Source organism: Oryx dammah, unplaced genomic scaffold, assembly GCF_014754425.2.
Source record: "Oryx dammah isolate SB20612 unplaced genomic scaffold, SCBI_Odam_1.1 HiC_scaffold_29, whole genome shotgun sequence".
Classification (NCBI taxonomy): domain Eukaryota; kingdom Metazoa; phylum Chordata; class Mammalia; order Artiodactyla; family Bovidae; genus Oryx; species Oryx dammah.
In genome coordinates this window covers 111045341-111064713 of record NW_024070213.1, presented here as the reverse complement: position 1 = coordinate 111064713, position 19373 = coordinate 111045341, and the positions used below count along the sequence as shown (strand labels likewise).

Below are 19373 nucleotides of genomic sequence, written 5' to 3'. Positions count from 1 at the left end.
GTTTCAGTCCTAAATATCATACAAAAATTCTCGGCTTGCCGACTGACCTAGTGAATAACACAGTCTTGAAAATAATCACCATATGAGTGGCAATATCTACTTACTGGAAATTGTCACCACTGTGGAGATTGTTAGCACGTAATAAGCCATACAGGGTCACATGTGTGCTCTCTGATGAGATGCTCAGGTCATGTTCTTTTCCTTCCCTGATCATTGTACGTTTAAGAAGACTAGAACATTTCAAAGCCAACTCCAAAGCATCCATCCAGCACCTTCCTAGAAGAGCGCAGATTCAAAAGCAGTGTAACTCAAGGAACTAGAAAAACTAGCATCCAACATAATTTATCACAGTTAACTTTTGAACATATTATTTCTCTCAGAAACATGTACTATAAAAGCTAATTAGAATATGAAATTCTTCCAGGATTTCTTAATGCAGTTCTTCAGTATAGTAAATGCTTTTTGCATTCTAAATATCTAGAACCACTGGTAAATAAATAGCATTAATGCACATTAGGAAATACACTTAATCTAAAATAAGTGTACTTAATTTTTAAAACCTTCTAATGTTAATACATAGTATAATTTGAAGGTACAAAAAAGGTACATAAAATATACCTAAGAATTATGTTTCCACTAGGGAACAAACTAAAATAATATTTTGTTCTTGATAAGACATCTAATCCAGGTTTAGCACCTCAATTTTTAAGTCAGAAAAATGCCTGTACAAATAATGTTATTGTCATATTAGTCAGGAGAAACATTAACAACTTAATTTTTTAATGTGTGGTTGACTATATATATTTTTTAAAATTTTATTTTATATTGGACTATAGTTGATGGGGTCACACAGAGTTGGACACGACTGAAGTGACTTAGCAGTTAGCAGCATAGTTGATTTACAATGTTGTGTTTCCGGTGTACAACAAAGTGATTCAGCTGTACATATACAAATATCTCTTCTTTTTTAAAACCTTTTCCCATTCAGGTTGTTATAGAATGTTGAGCAGAATTCCCTGTGCCATTCAGTAGGTCCTTGTTTGTTATCCTTTTTAAATATAGGAGTGTGTACATGTCGATCCCAAACTCCCAATTTAGTCCTCCTCTCCTACTATTTTTGAAATTAAAATTCAGAACAGTATTAGCAGAAAAAAATGTTAATTGCTCTGAGAAGTCATATATATTTGTTTCAAGATATGCTAAAAAATCAGCCAAATAAATCATTTTCATAATGAAAATGCATGCATATGATATTTTAATTTAAAAAATAATCATCTAGTGAAAGGAAACTTTAGAAGGTTACATAAGCTAAGATGGTCTAAACTATAAAACATAAAAGTTGGGGGAAAAAATCCATTACCAGTTATTAAGGTTTTAAAGATGCCTTGCTCTCATATAAGTTATACCCTCCCTATGTTTGTCTCAGGAAGTAAATATTAAGTAATAAAATACATAAGAGAAGCTCGCATTTGAATGTCTTATGTAAAGAAAAATAATGTACGTGGTGTCTCATGTTAATATTTAATGATAAAATATAAATAGTATTAAATGTACTTCTAAAATGACAAAACAATGAATTACCACAGAGAACACTAACCAAGCCAAGAGAGTGTTGATATGTCATGAAAGATGAAGTGGAAACTCCAGGCTGCTAATTAATCACTCAATTATACAATGCTTCCTTTCTATCAGATTTCCCTGTTTGTCAACCAAGTTGATGATATAAATATTTAGTGTTCTAAATAATTTATGATTATAATACCTTTACTGAAATTCCATACTAAAGACAAATTTCCCAAAGGAAAACACAGTCATATATGAAATAAACCCTTAAAAATGAGGATAGATGGGAGAATGGCTTTGAAACATGTATACTATCATGTAAGAAACGAAGTGCCAGTCTATGTTCAATACAGGATACAGGATGCTTGGGGCTGGTGCATGGGGATGATCCAGAGAGATGATATGGGGTGGGAGGTGGGAGGGGGATTCAGGATTGGGAGTTTGTATACACCCGTGGTGGATTCATGTCAATGTATGGCGAAACCAATACAGTACTGTAAAGTAAAATAAAGTAAAAATAAAATTAAAAATAATAATAATAATAATAATAATAAATTTAAAAAAATGAGGACAGAAATCCAATCCATTATTTCTATTTACCATCTGACTCTGAAGTGGCTCGGATGATCAAATAACTGCTAGGTAAGGGCTGAGTTATTGATCCAACTGCTTCACCTTTTGGACCCTTAAAAAGCAAAATAACAATTAAATGGTGTATAGTATTATGAGATTTCAACTTTATATTATTCATTATTACCTGTAATAAACTAAGTAAGGCATAGATTATAATTTTTAAAAGCAAGCAAGCGTTAATTTCATGCTTCTTGAGAGCAAATGTCAAGCAGTCAGGAAAGCTTTCCTCTTCCACCAAACTTAACTTCCTCACCAGAAAACTGAATTCATAGTTAACACTTAATATTATCTCTGCAGGTGGTTTACATATTTTTAAAAAGCCTAAAATTTAACATACTAGACCAAATTTTAATTTAATGGAGAATTTCCACACTACAAAAACTACTAGCTAAGAAATACTAAATTTCTGGAAGCCTAAAGAAACAGCTGAAAATATAAGAGAAATGAGCTTTTACTAGGTCCGGGGAAAAATAATTTTTTAAGTTGTCAAAGAATAAAACGGATTTTAAGAAGCATACACCTCAGGAAGTAAGGAGGAACATTCAAAATGAAAAAAGTAGGAACAAATCAATATGATTTCAACAAATCCTACAGTATCCCCTGGGTGTTTTCAAATGGCTTTATAATTTACGGTCCAGTTCCTAGAACCACTATAGGGTAGGCCCATGAGTCAAATTGCCTGGGTTTCAATCTAGTATGACTCCATACTAGAAAAACTACTTAAGTAACTTCTTTAGGCCTCAATAGCTTTATCTGGGTAATAGGAGAAATTTGTATCCTCCTTACAGGTAGGAGAATTTAAAAAAAGATTCCATATACTATCTGAAAAGAGTCCCTGACACAAAGTAGACATTTACAAACATTATTCTGTTCCTGTTCATAGGAGTGACCACAGTCATGCTTTTTAGTTATAAAAGCATTAGAGCTCCATCTTCCAGGAAAGCTGCCTCTCAAGAGTAAATAAGACCCCTTCTGGTTACAGGCTTCCAGTCACAAGTTTACATCCCTACAGGAAAGACCACCAAAAGAAAAGGCAGCTTCTGTTTTAGGGAGTCTGACAAATTGATCAAGAGAAAAACAGTCACAGTAAACCAGATACAGTATTACAAAGCAAAGCTAGTAATTGCAAACTAAAAAAAAATAGTACAAACAATCCCCACAGACAAGAGAGAATAGGGCACAACATAAATTTGAGAAACATTTTCTGGAGAAACTTTTAAGTTTGATCTTAGAGGTAAAATGAACTAAGCACTTTGGTGCACATTTCACTATGGGCAGAGATAGGAGGAGGAACAATGTGGCTGTGGGCAGAAGCAAAGCTCTGGCAGAGGACAGCAACCGCTCGTCAGTCACTCACTGAGGTAGCTCAGTTCTACTCACAGATCGTCATCCTTACTTTTTGCCTGTGTAACAAGTGCTTACTTACCTTCACTGCCCAAATAGACTGCTCCAGAGGATGGAAAAGTTTAAAACAAAAGCCATCCTTTTTTGATGGACGTTCAATGATCTCGCAGGCATTCAGAAGGACTGTTCCTACCCACTGACCATTTTTCTGGGTTTTATAGATCAGCAGCACACCGGGTTTCAACACACACCACAATTTGGTCCAGCTCTTTAGGGTACCACGAATCTACAAAAAGATAAGTTTATTTTAAGAAATAAAGGTCTGTTTTTTGCTTCACAAGGTACTAAATGAAGAGAGGCAAATAGGGTGTTTTAATCTAAAATTTTCAAACAATGTACACTTTAAATTCACTAGATGCATATTCGTTAAGCTACTAATTAGCTAGCATTACAAATAAATGTGAAAACAGCATGACTGCTACTTCCAAGGAACTTAAATTCTAGTGGGAGACTGCATCACATCAACATTTTCAAAAGAATCCTAACTTTCCTGGCCAGGTCAGGGGCCATTAAAATATACTTTCCTAGTACCAAGATCTGGAGCTTAAAGACTTAGTAAGTAGAGCCAATGTAAGTCCAAAGGTGTTTTCAGAATAGCATGCAAGAAGACCTCAGTACACTTGAACTGTCAAGGAAATACCACTAGACTCCCATTTCAGTAAGAGGACTTCCATGATAGATCTCACAAAGATTTTAGTTTGAAGGCTGTACCTACCCTTGGGGAAAGAGAAAAGCTTTTCAGGGCTGGGGTGATTTTTAGGTGAAAGCAGGGTATTGAAACTTTCTGGGAGTCAGGGTCTTACAAGATCATTCTCAAAGTTAGCATTAGTCTAAAAAATTCCTACCAAATATCCTACAAATAATAGTGATACAGAGAATAGAGTGACTAGGATGATAGAAATGGAAATGAAAATAAGTAGGAATAACCAGAGGCTAAAAGAATAAGACATGGAAATAGTAATATGTATGTTTTTTGGAAAATTGAAGCTTTTCCAATGACAACTTTTATACTAACTTTGTCTCCTATCTTCACCAAAATGCATATACACCAAGTCTACAATCATACTAAATGAGAATTTGAACAGCACACAGAGTATTTCTTCACTTCACATTGATTAGACTATGTCCTGTCACATAAATCATCACAAAGCTTTTTAAAAAGCACTGCTATCCATATTTGATGTTACAGTCAAGAGAGCCAACATTCAGGTTCCTGCTCTCCCTTAAGATCGGAACACAGACCTTCTGGGATACAATTAATGGCTTCTTCGTCAGTGAAAACAATCACCCTAGAGTTTTTTTTGTCTCACAGGCTTTAGGCAGGTGCACTCCGGGCTTTCCTATGCCAGTTGGTAAATGTCCAGCAATCTGAATTCAAGACAATACAAACTGACCTTCAACCAGTCAGCCATAACAATAACAGAAGGATCTGTGATTGTACTGAGTAACTCCTTTGTGGCTCTTTTCTTTTCTTCTCGGTAATTTTTCTTTTGTACCTATTTTACAGAAATCATAGAAAAATAAAAAATTCATTAGAAACAGGCAATTTCTTTTCAATTTTTAAACTTTATGGAATGTAAAAATTTTACACTGTAAAATAAAATTTTAAACTTCTTTTAGAATTCTAGCATCTTAGGACAGAAGAGCTTTTTTTTTTTTTTTAAAGAATTTTACCCTTTTAAAGTTACACAATACATGAATATGAACTCTTGGCAAAAATTTCAAACAACAAAAGCTAAAAACCATTTTTAATATACCCTCTCCTATTCTGATCCCAGAATTGATCACTGTCAACCTACAGGAAAACACTATAATGTTCAGGAAACACTATACACTCAGGTCTTTTCAAATACATAGCTTTTGTGTTTGCTTTTGCTTTTTCTAAGACATAAAAAAAGGTTCTCCAATATTTCTTGGAATATTTCAACTCTATTTCCATTCCTTGCCTACCTCATTCTTTTAACTGCTACAGAGGAGTCTTCCTATGAATAAAACAGTAAGAGGTAACATTTACTGGACACCTTCTGTGTCCCTGACCCTACTGTAACCACTTTACATGTATTACCGCATTTAATACTTACAATAACCTTGGGAAGTAGGACTATAATTCTCCTTATTCCCTAGATGAGAAAACTTGATACCCAGAGAGCAAACTGCTCAGTGTCACATCGCTAAGTCGTGGAAGCAGAATGCAAACTGAAGCAGACTGGCTCTACAAGACATGTCTGAACCCCCAGGCTCTACTGCTGCTATCATTTTTCTTAATATACTCTCTTGCTGATGGTAATCTTCTCCGTTGTCAGTTTCTCATACCACAAACAATGCTATAACTATTTAGGATTGGCCATCTTGCTCTCTTTCCTGACACTAATACTTAAGATATAAATAAATAATTAAGAAACCACAACAGTGAAATCAATACATTCAAATTATCAAAGTTTTACCCTTCCTAAGTCACTTCTGAGATAATCTGGGAAAGCAGCAGTGGAGCAGTCTTATTATTTATTACTTTGCGTTGCTTATGAATAGAAGATAACCTATCAGTGATTTTTCCTAAAGTAAAACACAAAATTTTCCTAGTTGCACTTAATGGTAAAGATACTACATACATACAACAAAATTTTAACAATTACACAGTAAAAAAAAAATTTAGACTTTGGTCTTTTTAATGTGCATAAATGAATTAACAGATTTAATATATGATTATAAATGTAAATACATATGGGATCAGATATGGAAAAGAGGAGGGGTGGCAAAACAGACTGTAAGGGAATCAAGAGTCAATCAGAAAGCATGCGCTCCTTAGCTCCAGGGTCTGTGGCCATTCTGGAAGGCACGTCCAGTGTTACCCATTTCTTAAGGGAAGCTAGAGACCTGGACCTGTAATTGTTGGCTCAAATGTTTAAAACACTGTGTAGGTCAGACAAAATGCATCTACCTGTGGACCAAATGCAGCCCATGACCTAGCAGCCAGTAAACGCTAAGTTCAAAGGGCAGAGCGCGCCCCCCCAGGTGTTCCATGGCACACCTGTGCAGACATCCAGTCCTCAGCCCCCATCCCACGGAGGGCAGAGTAGCACTGGGACGTCATCAGAAAGCCCTTTCAGCTGACTCCAGCATGCCACGCAAACACAAACATTAACTTTTTTTTTTTCCTTTAGGAATACAAATACTTCTTTATCTTACTAGCCCACTTTCAAAAGCACAGGTAAAGTGTAACATTAGTTATAAAATAACTGTGGAAACTAACCTTGAGAGATTCCTTTTTTGTAAGCTTGCTTGAAGCTGAACTGTCTTTCTCTGAGCCATTATAAAGTTTAGATTCAGACTAAACCACACAAACAGGAAGAAAAGAGAAATAATAATTAAAACTGTCACTCATTCTCCACATACATATGGCACATAAAACTGATGTTCAAATTATGTTTGTGACCTTCTTCCCATTCACTACTGTGATTTTAGGCAAATATCAATTTCCAAATACTGATTTTTCTTATACAGTACTTGGGTTTGAAAACTAATCCACATTAAAGCCACAGAAACACAAAAATAAAAACCTGTCAATAAATCAGTGTACAATGTAAGGTTAAACAAGATCATTTGAAAATCTCTGCATTCTGTTTTTCAGAGTACTTCTAAAGAATATAGTTACTTTATACAAAATAATTCTTAGGACAAACATATCCAAAGCAGTGTCATTTTTTAGACTGAAATATTCTAAAAGCCAAAAAACTAGCAAATTGCTGCAAACACTGCCCTGTTACTACTCCTTCTCCAAAGGGTGTAGATACAAACATCTTTAGAAACTAGTACTGAAATACCCGAATTTGTATAGTGTTTAAAAAACAATATCCCCAGCACTTCTTTCTAACTATCCAGTGCCTCAAAGGATAAACATTAATGCCTCAAACTTGTTTCCTGATTTTGCTTATACTTGATATTTCAATTTGATCCATGTAAGAATCTTGAAAAACAGGCATAACAAGTGGTTTTATCTCCATTTTACAAATCATGAAAGGGAGGCTCATGGACATTGATTTTCTAAGTAATCAATCAATAGCAGGATCAGAACCTAGTGCTGTTAATCCAGTCCTCTTTCAAGGAGACTTCTTTCTTCTACCAGAGTAGAAGAACATAAAGCTAAAAGCTGCTTCTATAAATACTGGAACAATAAAAGTGAATGTATTCCTTCACTGTCCTATGAATTTCATTTTTATCTATTGTTAAACATGGGAGAAGGTACTTCAAGTTCACAGCATTACTCCTAGGGCCAAGAAAGTATATGGGACTTGACTGAAATGGTAGCTTTCAAGTGTTTAAATGGCCAGATCTGCATAATATCACTAGATGTGATCAAGGAGGAAGAACACTGGGAAATAAACTCCCTCACTCAATTTTAAGAACCACGAACACAGGACTATGTTTATTCAACAACTGCAGCCAGATAGCACCTGGGCTAATTTGGGCTTTGCAGGTGGCGCGAGTGGTACGAACCCACTTGCTAATGCAGGAGACTTAAGAGACCTGGGTTTGTTCCCTGGATCAGGAAGAACCCTTGGAGAAGGGCATGGCAACCCACTCCAGTATTCTTGTCTGGAGGATCCTATGGACAGAGGAGCCTGGCAGGCTATGGGCCATAACGTTGCAAAGAGCTGGACGCAACTGAAGTAACTTAGTAAAGCAAGGGCTCAATGAATACCTTCGGAATTATCAAAATGAAACTAGCATTTGCAGTTCATCTCTCTTAAAAAATGCCTCTTCTATTTAGTACAAAATACAAATTATTATGCTGATGGTAAAATAAGTGGCTGAACTGGAAGGGAAGTGCAAACTACACTTAATGTAGAAGGTGGGATTAACCTAATTAAATTTTTGTTAAAGTCACTCCTTTGAGAACTGCACTTGAAACATCACACGGCTTGCTTTCATGATGACAAGATATACTGTGATATCAAAACCATTTCACAAAAGTCATCAAGCCAAACAGGTCTCTGTCCTCTCCCTGCTGCTGGAAACTCAAAGATGACACAGCTACTATCAGAGGAATATAATGGTTCCTATTTCCCACAGCTTAATAGGGAAATGTGTATTATAATGTACTTTTTAGATATTATTAAGTAAAGAATTTCCATAGTATTAACTTAAAAGTTAGTGAAAATGAACGGTTGTTTGACTCTTTACCAAGTAGTATAATAAATACTTCATGGGTTCTGCCTCTTTTAATCCTCAAAGCCACCTTATGAGACAGTAGCAGTTTCTTCTTCTGCTAATTAGGAAACTAAGACCAACTTTCCAAAGTCACAGAGCCATAAGCAGGTGACCTGGGATGTGTACTCTGCTGTGCCCAATTCTCAGTGTCATGCTCTCAGCCCTCTCACTACATTTATTGCTCATCTTTTTACAACTATTCATACAGAACCTCAGACTCAAATTTAAGACTCATCTTTATGAACAACAGGAAATCTATTTCCCTAGACATGACAAGACTGGCTTGGAGGTTCCTAAATGATTCTGGTACCTAAGGGACCAGGAGGCCAAATGGCTACACCAAGAGCTTGCTAAATTACAGTACACATACTTCAGGAAATCCTGCCATACAGGGTAGCTAGTCTGGGGGAGAGAAAAGAAATCCAGTGACCAAGTTCTATATTCTTTTCAATGTAACACTAAGTCTCAGGAATCAACAAGTTACCTTTTAAATATCAAGAATCATAAACTGTTTTTATTGGAAGTATCTTATTAAACTAAGTTTCCTTCTTTGATAACCTTACTGACCACTGTCTTAATGATGACACCTTATGGGCTGTGTGACTATGGGAAGATATTCTCTTCCAGTCTTAATTGCCTTTTTTATAAAATAAGGATATTCCTACTAACTCATAGCATTGCTTTGGGTAATGAGGCAGTGTGCACAATGTGTTTAACACAGTACTTGATATATATTGTGTTTCAGATTTGTGACTATCTCCTAGATTGCAAGTGTTGACAAAAATATAATCTTCAGATAAATGGAACATTAACATAACTAGAATACTTTCGACTTGCTTTGAAAACTAAAATACTGTATACATAAGAATAATAGCAATAATGATGTTACTATGATTCTATCAGATATTTTGGATTTGGAAAGGTTTTTCTTAATGTCCAAGTAAGCATATTTTTTATAGCCAGTGATAGATGACTTAGCAAACCTTCAGGCAAGGAGACTGAGGACTGGAGAATCAAGTCACGAGATCTGAGCTCAGAAACTCCTTATCCTTGTAATAGGATTCCTTTTACCCCACTAGAAATATTATTCATGCTGGCAATTCCTTTCATTGAGACAGACAATTAAAAATTAATTTAAAAATGCTAAAAGGAAGAGATGATCTGATTAACTGCCTTCTTGAATTCACTCATTTACAGGATGCGTAAGAAACAGGAACTGCTTTTATTTCTAAAATGGTGGGGGCTGAGGTAAAGAAGGGTTGTGCCTATTGGTCTCAATTATGTATTTTTAAGAAATAGCATTTAACTACAAAATCAATGACCTAAATGACAGTATTGATACTTTTTGCATCAAATTCAGAAAAGTATAAGGTTAAAATTATTTAATGGCCTCAGTTATACAGATCAATCATGGAATAACAAGATTTTGTTTTCCAAAGTTAGTTAGGTAAGAACAAAATCTTCATAATTCCATGAGAATAAGGCTTGATATAAATGCATACATTTTAGGATTCTTCCAAAAAGTAATACAGTAGAATATATGTTAAACTATTCAAGGACAAGCTAGTGACTGTATCTCTTAAGGTAACAGAATAAACTGAGATTAAGAATCAATAAGATTCAGCTCTTGGAAAACAGAACGAGTACAATTTTACTTACACTAAATAGTTACCACACCAAGAAGCCCATTCATTCACTGTAGTTCTTTATTCAAAGGAAGGAAAATGAGTTCTCAAACACCTATTATTAACCAGGTACTTTGTCAGGCACTTACAGTATCACAATCTGTGAGTTATATTTTATCTCCTTTGTACAGAGAAGAAAACTGAAGCCACTGTGAATTCTAGCTCTAACACTTTGACCCTTGGAGAGCTATCTAACTTCTCTAAGCTTCATTTATAAAATGGGGCCAATAATAATACCTGTCTTCTAGTATCGTTGAGAGTTAAAATGATACTTATCAAGCTCTTAATACAAACTAGTTATTAATATCATTGTAATTAGCATCTAAGAAATCATAGGCAATGTATGAGAATCAAGATTCAAACTCACTTTTTTAACCTTAAAGTAGCGAGTGCTTGGTGTCCAGTAGAACTTTCTGAATAACAACAATATTCTATATCTGAATGGTTAAATATGGCAGCCACTAGCCACATATGGCTAGTGAGTTATTCAGATGTGGCTTGTGCAACTGAGGAACCAAATTTCTAATTTTACTTAAAGTTCATATACAATTCAGTGCTGTTACACTTGAGGTGCAGTCTAGTTTCCTTGTTTTTCATTAATCCGCACTGCTTCCCTTTCCAGGCTCCCTTTCCTCCCGATGCCTTCTGCCCCTCCCCCATTCTTCTGTTTAGAGACTAGGAGGCTGTGGCAGGTAGCTATGGAATTTAGGCTTCTGAGTTCAGTTCAGTCAGTTCAATTCAGTCGCTCAGTCGTGTCCAACTCTTTGCGACCCTATGAATCGCAGCACGCCCGGCCTCCCTGTCCATCACCATCTCCCAGAGTTCACTCACACTCACATCCATCGAGTCCGTGATGCCATCCAGTCATCTCATGCTCTGTCATCCCCTTCTCCTCCTGACCCCAATCCCTCCCAGCATCAGAGTCTTTTCCAAGGAGTCAACTCTTTGCATGAGGTGGCCAAAGTACTGGAGTTTCAGCTTTAGCATCATTCCTTCCAAAGAAATCCCAGGGTTGATCTCCTTCAGAATGGACTGGTTGGATCTCCTTGCAGTCCAAGGGACTCTCAAGAGTCTTCTCCAGCACCACAGTTCAAAAGCATTCTTCGGCACTCCGCCTTCTTCACAGTCCAACTCTCACATCCATACATGACCACAGGAAAAACCATAGCCTTGACTAGACAGACTTTAGTCAGCAAAGTAATGTCTCTGCTTTTGAATATGCTATCTAGGTTGGTCATAACTTTTCTTCCAAGGAGTAAGTGTCTTTTAATTCATGGCTGCAGTCACCATCTGCAGTCATTCTGGAGCCCCCCAAAATAAACTCTGACGCTGTTTCCCCATCTATTTCCCATGAAGTGATGGGACCAGAGGCCATGATCTTCGTTTTCTGAATGTTGAGCTTTAAGCCAACTTTTTCACTCTCCTCTTTCACTTTCATCAAGAGGCTTTTTAGTTCCTCTTCACTTTCTGCCATAAGGGTGGTGTCATCTGCATATCTGAGGTTCTTGATATTTCTCCCAGCAATCTTGATTCCAGCTTGTGTTTCTTCCAGCCCAGTGTTTCTCATGATGTACTCTGCACAGAAGTTAAATAAGCAGGGTGACAATATACAGCTTTGATGTACTCCTTTTCCTATTTGGAACCAGTCTGTTGTTCCATGTTCAGTTCTAACTGTTGCTTCCTGACCTGCATACAGATTTCTCAAGAGGCAGGTTAGGTGGTCTGGTATTCCCATCTCTTTCAGAATTTTCCACAGTTTATTGTGATCCACACAGTCAAAGGCTTTGGCATAGTCAATAAAGCAGAAATAGATGTTTTTCTGGAACTCTCTTGCTTTTTCGATGATCCAGCGGATGTTGGCAATTTGATCTCTTGTTCCTCTGCCCTTTCTAAAACCAGCTTGAACATCAGGGAGTTTACAGTTCATGTATTGCTGAAGCCTGGCTTGGAGAATTTTGAGCATGACTTTACTAGCATGTGAGATGAGTGCAATTGTGCAGTAGTTTGAGCATTCTTTGGCATTGCCTTTCTTTGGAATTGGAATGAAAACTGACCTTTTCCAGTCCTGTGGCCACTGCTGAGTTTTCCAAATTTGCTGGCATATTGAGCACAGCACTTTCATAGCATCATCTTTCAGGATTTGAAACAGCTCAATTGGAATTTCATCACTTCCACTAGCTTTGTTTGTAGTGATGCTTTCTAAGGCCCACTTGACTTCACATTCCAAGATGTCTGGTTCTAGATTAGTGATCACATCATCATGATTATCTGGGTCGTGAAGATCTTTTTTGTACAGTTCTTCCATGTATTCTTGCCACCTCTTCTTAATATCTTCTGCTTCTGTTAGGTCCATACCATTTCTGTCCTTTATCGAGCCCATCTTTGCATGAAATGTTCCCTTGGTATCTCTAATTTTCTTGAAGAGATCTCTAGTCTTTCCCATTCTGTTGTTTTCCTCTATTTCTTTGCATTGATCGCTGAAGAAGGCTTTCTTATCTCTTCTTGCTATTCTTTGGAACTCTGCATTCAGATGACTATATCTTTCCTTTTCTCCTTTGCTTTTCGCCTATCTTCTCTTCACAGCTATTTGTAAGGCCTCCCCAGACAGCCATTTTGCTTGTTTGCATTTCTTTTCCATGGGGATTGTCTTGATCCCTGTCTCTTGCACAATGTCACGAACCTCATTCCATAGTTCATCAGGCACTCTATCTATCAGATCTAGGCCCTTAAATCTATTTCTCACTTCCACTGTATAATCATAAGGGATTTGATTTAGGTCATACCTGAATGGTCTAGCGGTTTTCCCTACTTTCTTCAATTTAAGTCTGAATTTGGTAATAAGGAGTTCATGATCTGAGCCACAGACAGTTCCTGGTCTTGTTTTTGTTGACTGTATAGAGCTTCTCCATCTTTGGCTGCATAGAATATGATCAATCTGATTTCGGTGTTGACCATCTGGTGATGTCCATGTGTAGAGTCTTCTCCTGTGTTGTTGGAAGGGAGTGTTTGCTATGACCAGTGCATTTTCTTGGCAAAACTCTATTAGTCTTTGCCCTGCTTCATTCCGCATTCCAAGGCCAAATTTGCCTGTTACTCCAGGTGTTTCTTGACTTCCTACTTTTGCATTCCAGTCCCCTATAATGAAAAGGATATCTTTTTTGGGTGTTAGTTCTAAAATGTCTTGTAGGGCTTCATAAAACTGTTCAACTTCAGCTTCTTCAGCATTACTGGTCGGGGCATAGACTTGGATCACTGTGATATTGAATGGTTTGCCTTGGAGACGAACAGAGATCATTCTTTCGTTTTTGAGATTGCATCCAAGTACTGTATTTCGGACTCTTTTGTTGACCATGATGGCTACTCCATTTCTTCTGAGGGATTCCTGCCCGCAGTAGTAGATATAATAGGCTTCTGAGTAGGAATACCAATTAAACATACATTCACCAATGCTCTTATTAACTGCTTGAAAATAGGTTTTTAAAATTCCATAAATTTCACTGCATTTCAAATCATGGCAGAACCAAGGTAAACTATCTCCTTGTTAATTATGCATCTTATATAAAACGATTAAGGCATTTCTCATGTATTTCTTTGTATTTTATACATACAAAATATGACACTAAACTCTCACCTTATATACTTTTACCCATATTAAATAGAGGATGGACTTTTATGTAATGAAAAGTTAAGTGTGAATAAAATTTGTATCATGGAATCCTCTCCCTCAACCACTCTCAAGAATAGAACAAAAAATGTCCGGTTTTATAAGCAAAGCCTATTCTAAGAACAGCAGAGAATTCAGTAGCTAAAGAAACATATTTTCTTACAATCATTGAAGTTTGATTCCATAAACAAAAAAGCTTTTTCTGCTACTAAACCTGACCAGAAGTAAGTCAAAAGTCAAATCCATTGACAAATTATGGAAAATCTAGTGAATTACAAACCCATAGGAAAGCCTATGCATCCTCCAGCACTTCTCAAATTTGAACAGTACTCTTAGAGAAAAAGTTCTCAACAGACCTAAGAATACATGTGTTAGTCACTCAGTCGTGTCCGACTCTTTGTGACCCCATGGACTGTACAGAGTGCCGGGCTCTTCTGTCCATGGGATTTTCCAGGCAAGGTTACTGGAGTGAGTTGCCATTTCCTTCTCCAGGGGATCTTCCCAACCCAGGGATCGAACCTGGGTCTCCTGCATTGCAGTCAGATGCTTTACTATCTGAGCTACTAGGGAAGCCCAAGAATATATACAAGTACCCAATTTGAAAACTACTAATTTAGGGAACTCTATCTTATTCTAAGAAACTGTCTTTCAGTTGCATGCTGCTATAGTAAAAGATACTTGGTCTTTAACTGTTAAAATGTACATGTTTTTGATAGTCATTTGAATGAACCCAAAACACTTAAAACTTAAAAAAAAAAAAGAACCCTGACTGTTTGTCCAGACAGAAGCCTCTGACTTAAGTCTGAGATGTGTGCTGCAGCAGACATACCAGTACAGTATCACTCAGGAGAGAACCCTGGTTACCAATTGGCTATATTTCCGAATAACCATGCATCTAAACCAGCCCCAGGGGAATGTTCCTTTTCTCATAAATACTACCTGGTTTAGATACACCAACATAAATACATTCTGTAAAAATCTGATAAGATTTTGATGTTAGTTCCCTCATCTTAAATATTAAAAAAATATTATGATCATATACTTGAGGACAATATGCTTACCTTGCTCTTTGACATAGAAAGTGAAGATTCATCTTTATTTTGAGAAACATCTTCCTTTCCTCTTTCAAAACCTTTAAAAACAGTCATTATTTCAGTATTGAACATATACATTTGAACATATACAGGTAATAAAAAGCAAATATACATAAGTTATTAAGTTTCAAATATACATTATACAATATTTGATGTATATCAGTGCAAGAAACCTAGATTCAACATACAGCTTTAAACTATTAGGGTTTAAAGATTACTTAGGGGTCATCTCTAGTAATTCTTTAGAATAAATCAAGGCTTACAGAGGCACTGGTGTCTTTCCCTGAACCCATCAACATAAGATAAATACCTCTTTTTTCTGCCTATTCACTTGGAATGAATTCAGTGCTCACAGAATGTTTATTTCAGTTAGTTGTTTTCTAACAAAGAACCAACCCAACATACTTTTCATAACTCTTGTCAAACTGGAAAACAACTCCAGAATTGGTGATAAAAGAAGACTAGGAAAATGAATCTGAATTGAGGGACAGACTTAAAAAAAAAAAATCTAATACTGTGCTTACTGTGAGAATTAAATGAGGATGCCTAGAAAGCAATCAGCATAGCATCTGCACACAGTATATATTCGATATAGGCTTCCCTGGTGCCTCAGACGGTAAAGCGTCCGCCTACAATGTTGGAGACCCGGTTCACTCCCTGGGTTGGGAAGATCTCCTGGAGAAGGAACTGGCAACCCACTCCAGTATTCTTGCCTGGAAAATCCCATGGATGGTGGAACCTGGTAGGCTACAGTCCATGGGGTCGCAAAGAGTCGGACACGACTGAGCAACTTCACTTCCACTATATTCAATTAACATTGACCCTTATCATTGGCATGGACTCAGTTCAGTTCAGTTGCTCAGTCGTGTCTGACTCTTTGCGACCCCATGAATCGCAGCACACCAGGCCTCCCTGTCCATCACCAACTCCCGGAGTTCACTCAGACTCACGTCCATCGAGTCAGTGATGCCATCCAGCCATCTCATCCTCTGTCATCCCCTTCTCCTCCTGCCCCCAATCCCTGCCAGCATCAGAGTCTTTTCCAATGAGTCAACTCTTCGCATGAGGTGGCCAAAGTGCTGGAGTTTCAGCTTTAGCACGGACTACTGTTATATAAATTCTAAAAGGATAAATATGAGTGCATTGGGATATATGCACACATCTTTCCAATTATGCAACATTAATACAGCACTATGTATATGTGTTAGTCACTCAGTGGTGTCCAACTCGTTGAGACCCCATGGACTATAGAGCCTGCCAGGCTCCTCATGGAATTCTCCCAGCAACAATACTGGAGTGGGCTGCCACTCCCTTCTCCAGGGGACCTTCCTGACCCAGGTATTGAACCCAGATCTCCTGCACTGCAGGCAGATTCCTTACCATCCTAGCCACCAGGGAAGCCAATGCAGCACGATGCCAAAAGCAGCTCACGAGTTAGTGCTGTATGGGCATAGTCAGAGAAATGCTAATGCTGAGGTCTGTGTGGCTTAACTGCAGCAGTGCCCACTTTAATGAAGCTCTTCTGCTTTTGTGGACAAGTAGCGTTAACTCTTCTCTACAACCATTTGACTGAGTCCAATAAAGCCTATATAATAATGCATAATCATTCATAGAGCATTGCTTAAAAAGTTACCAGCAGTATCAGTGCCTGAAGCATTTAAAAATCATTTCTAACATATCAATGAGACCACTTATTCTGTATTTGATTTATATTAGCTAAAATAAATCCATTCTATTTTCTTAATTCAATGATTTTGCCAATTTTTTTTTGTAATATGAAAAAGAAATCTTTTTGTTTCCTTTTCCATCTTTGGTAAGGAGCCAAGATAAGGTAATTTTAAAGTTGAGGAGGGGAAAAAAAAATCTTATTAAATCTAACATGGAATTTTAAATGAAACTTACCAGAATTTGAAACTTTAGTGTAAAGCAAATCAAAGTTATATAATTCAGCTTAAAAATTCTAAAAATATTTATTCAGAGTAATAAACATAGGCAATTCTTAATACTAATGAATTAACATTAATTACTTCAAAGATCTTCTAAATATATATATAAAAGAACAAAGATTTTCTAAAAATATAATTATGAATGGAAAAAAGATGATGTCTTCCTTTATTTTCATAAGAACAAGACTAACTTCAATTTTTCCAGTGTGGTTTTGGTTTCAGATAAATCTATATCAATGCATTTATTAGACTAATAAAATGGCTACTTCACTGTATCTGTAGTCACATATTATTTTAACAACAGAACAGGAAATGAAAACAAAGTTATAAATCTGAATAAACCTTTTTTGAACATTCAAATATGTCTTGCAGAAAGTTTCAAATATTGGAAAAGGACACACAAAAACAAGACTAAACTAAATAAAAATCCCCCCCAAAACAAAAAGAATAGGTCACTCATAAACCTAGGTTGTATATTATGTCAGACCAATAAATGAATACCATTTTAAAAGATTTTCTATACCTCAGACTTGCAAATCATTATTCTAAAAGGTGGCCCTGATGACTTCAACATTACTTAAAATTATAGCAGATGAAAAAAAAGGCTAAGACCGGTCAAATACTCTGAATTTCAGCTAAGTGCAAATAAGCAGATGATTACCATAAAATGCAATGACCATATGCGTGCATATATGCTAAGCCGCTTCAGTTGTGTCCAACTCTTTGCAACCCTATCGACTATAGTCCAAAATGTACAAAAGCCTTAAAAAAGAAGGTAGTGTCATATTGCACAGTATGCTTTCAAGGATAATTCCAAGGTAAGCAAAGCAAAACGCATCATGTGAAGGACTTTTCCTTAGACTGGATAAACATGGCTCCCTAAAAATGAGCAAAATAATATTTATCTTAAAATGTCAGTCATGAAAGTACTGTATTTATTAGAAGCCAAAAAGGGCTCAGCCAAAATATTTCTTAGAGTTTTATTTATTTTCCATGTGTGGGCATCTAAAATTACTTTAAAATCACTCCTTAATTTTTTTTATTGTGACATTTATAAATAAAATCCTGAAGCCTACAATACATTATTGACCATTATCAATAAAATGCATGGGTTTCCCCCCTGGCTCAGCAGTAAAGAATCCACCTGCAATGCAGGAGATGTAAGAGATCCAGGTTCGATCCTTGGGTCAGCAAGATCCCCTGGAGGAAGGCATGACAATCCACTCCAGCGTTCTTGCCTGGAGAATCCCACGGATAGAGGGGGCTGGTGGGCTAGAGTCCACCGGGTCACAAAGAGTCAGACATGACTGAGGCGACTGAGCATAGCACACACCCCACAATACATTATTGACCATTATCAGTAAAATGCAGAACAGTTTCAGGTCATGACTTTTACCAAGTTTGCTCATTAATGATATCAGGCAGTAAATTCTCTCCTGCTATCCTCCTCACTGCTACCATTATAGAAACCTACATCCCCACCCAAATGGCTAAGATTAAAAGGACGAGGACCATCCAAATACAGGTAAGACTATGGCACAACTGGAACTCTATTCACTACTGATGGGAATGGCATAATCACTTTGGAAAGCTATTTTACAATATCCGCTTAAGTTGAAAGTACTCATATTCTAAAACAGAGCAATTCTGATCCTAGATGTACTAAACAGAGATGAGCGTGTTACACAGTCATTAAAAGACAGGTACAAAATGTTCACAACAGCTTTATTCATAATAGCAAAATCTGGAGCCAACTCAAACAACTATTAATAGTAGAATAAATGAATACTTTATGCTACAGTCATAAAATGGAATGATAAACATCAATGAAAAAGAACCAATCACCACTCCACAAAACAACAAACAGAATACTGAGTGAAAAAAGCCACCTCTAGTCAAAAACAACAACAACAACAGAAAAGCACATACAATATAATTCCATTTATATAAAGGTCAGGAACTAGGAGGAGAAGGAAATGGCAACCCACTCCAGTACTCTTACCTGGAAAATACCATGGGCAGAGGAGCCTGACGGGCTACAGTCCATGGGGTTACAGGAGTCGGACATGACTCAGCAGACTAAACAACAGCAGGTAGCAAACCTAACCTATGGTGGCAGAGGTTGGGACATCGGTGGAGTTTTGCTGGAGGAGACTGACCGGGGGCTGGGGCCTGA

General features: G+C 36.9%; 1 protein-coding gene across 7 annotated transcripts in view; it reads right to left on the bottom strand.

The window, feature by feature from the left end:
• The window catches only part of OSBPL8 (oxysterol binding protein like 8), a 170607-nt gene that overhangs the window by 33880 nt on the left and 117354 nt on the right, over window positions 1-19373 (bottom strand). For all 7 annotated transcript variants that reach the window (XM_040233855.1, XM_040233854.1, XM_040233851.1 and 4 more), the window contains 6 exons: window positions 15219-15289; window positions 6851-6928; window positions 4995-5096; window positions 3623-3826; window positions 2164-2248; window positions 105-276 (listed from right to left, as the gene is read on the bottom strand). In XM_040233855.1, coding sequence (XP_040089789.1) covers window positions 105-276; window positions 2164-2248; window positions 3623-3826; window positions 4995-5096; window positions 6851-6928; window positions 15219-15289 — 712 coding nt within the window. The remainder of the gene's footprint in view (window positions 1-104; window positions 277-2163; window positions 2249-3622; window positions 3827-4994; window positions 5097-6850; window positions 6929-15218; window positions 15290-19373) is intronic.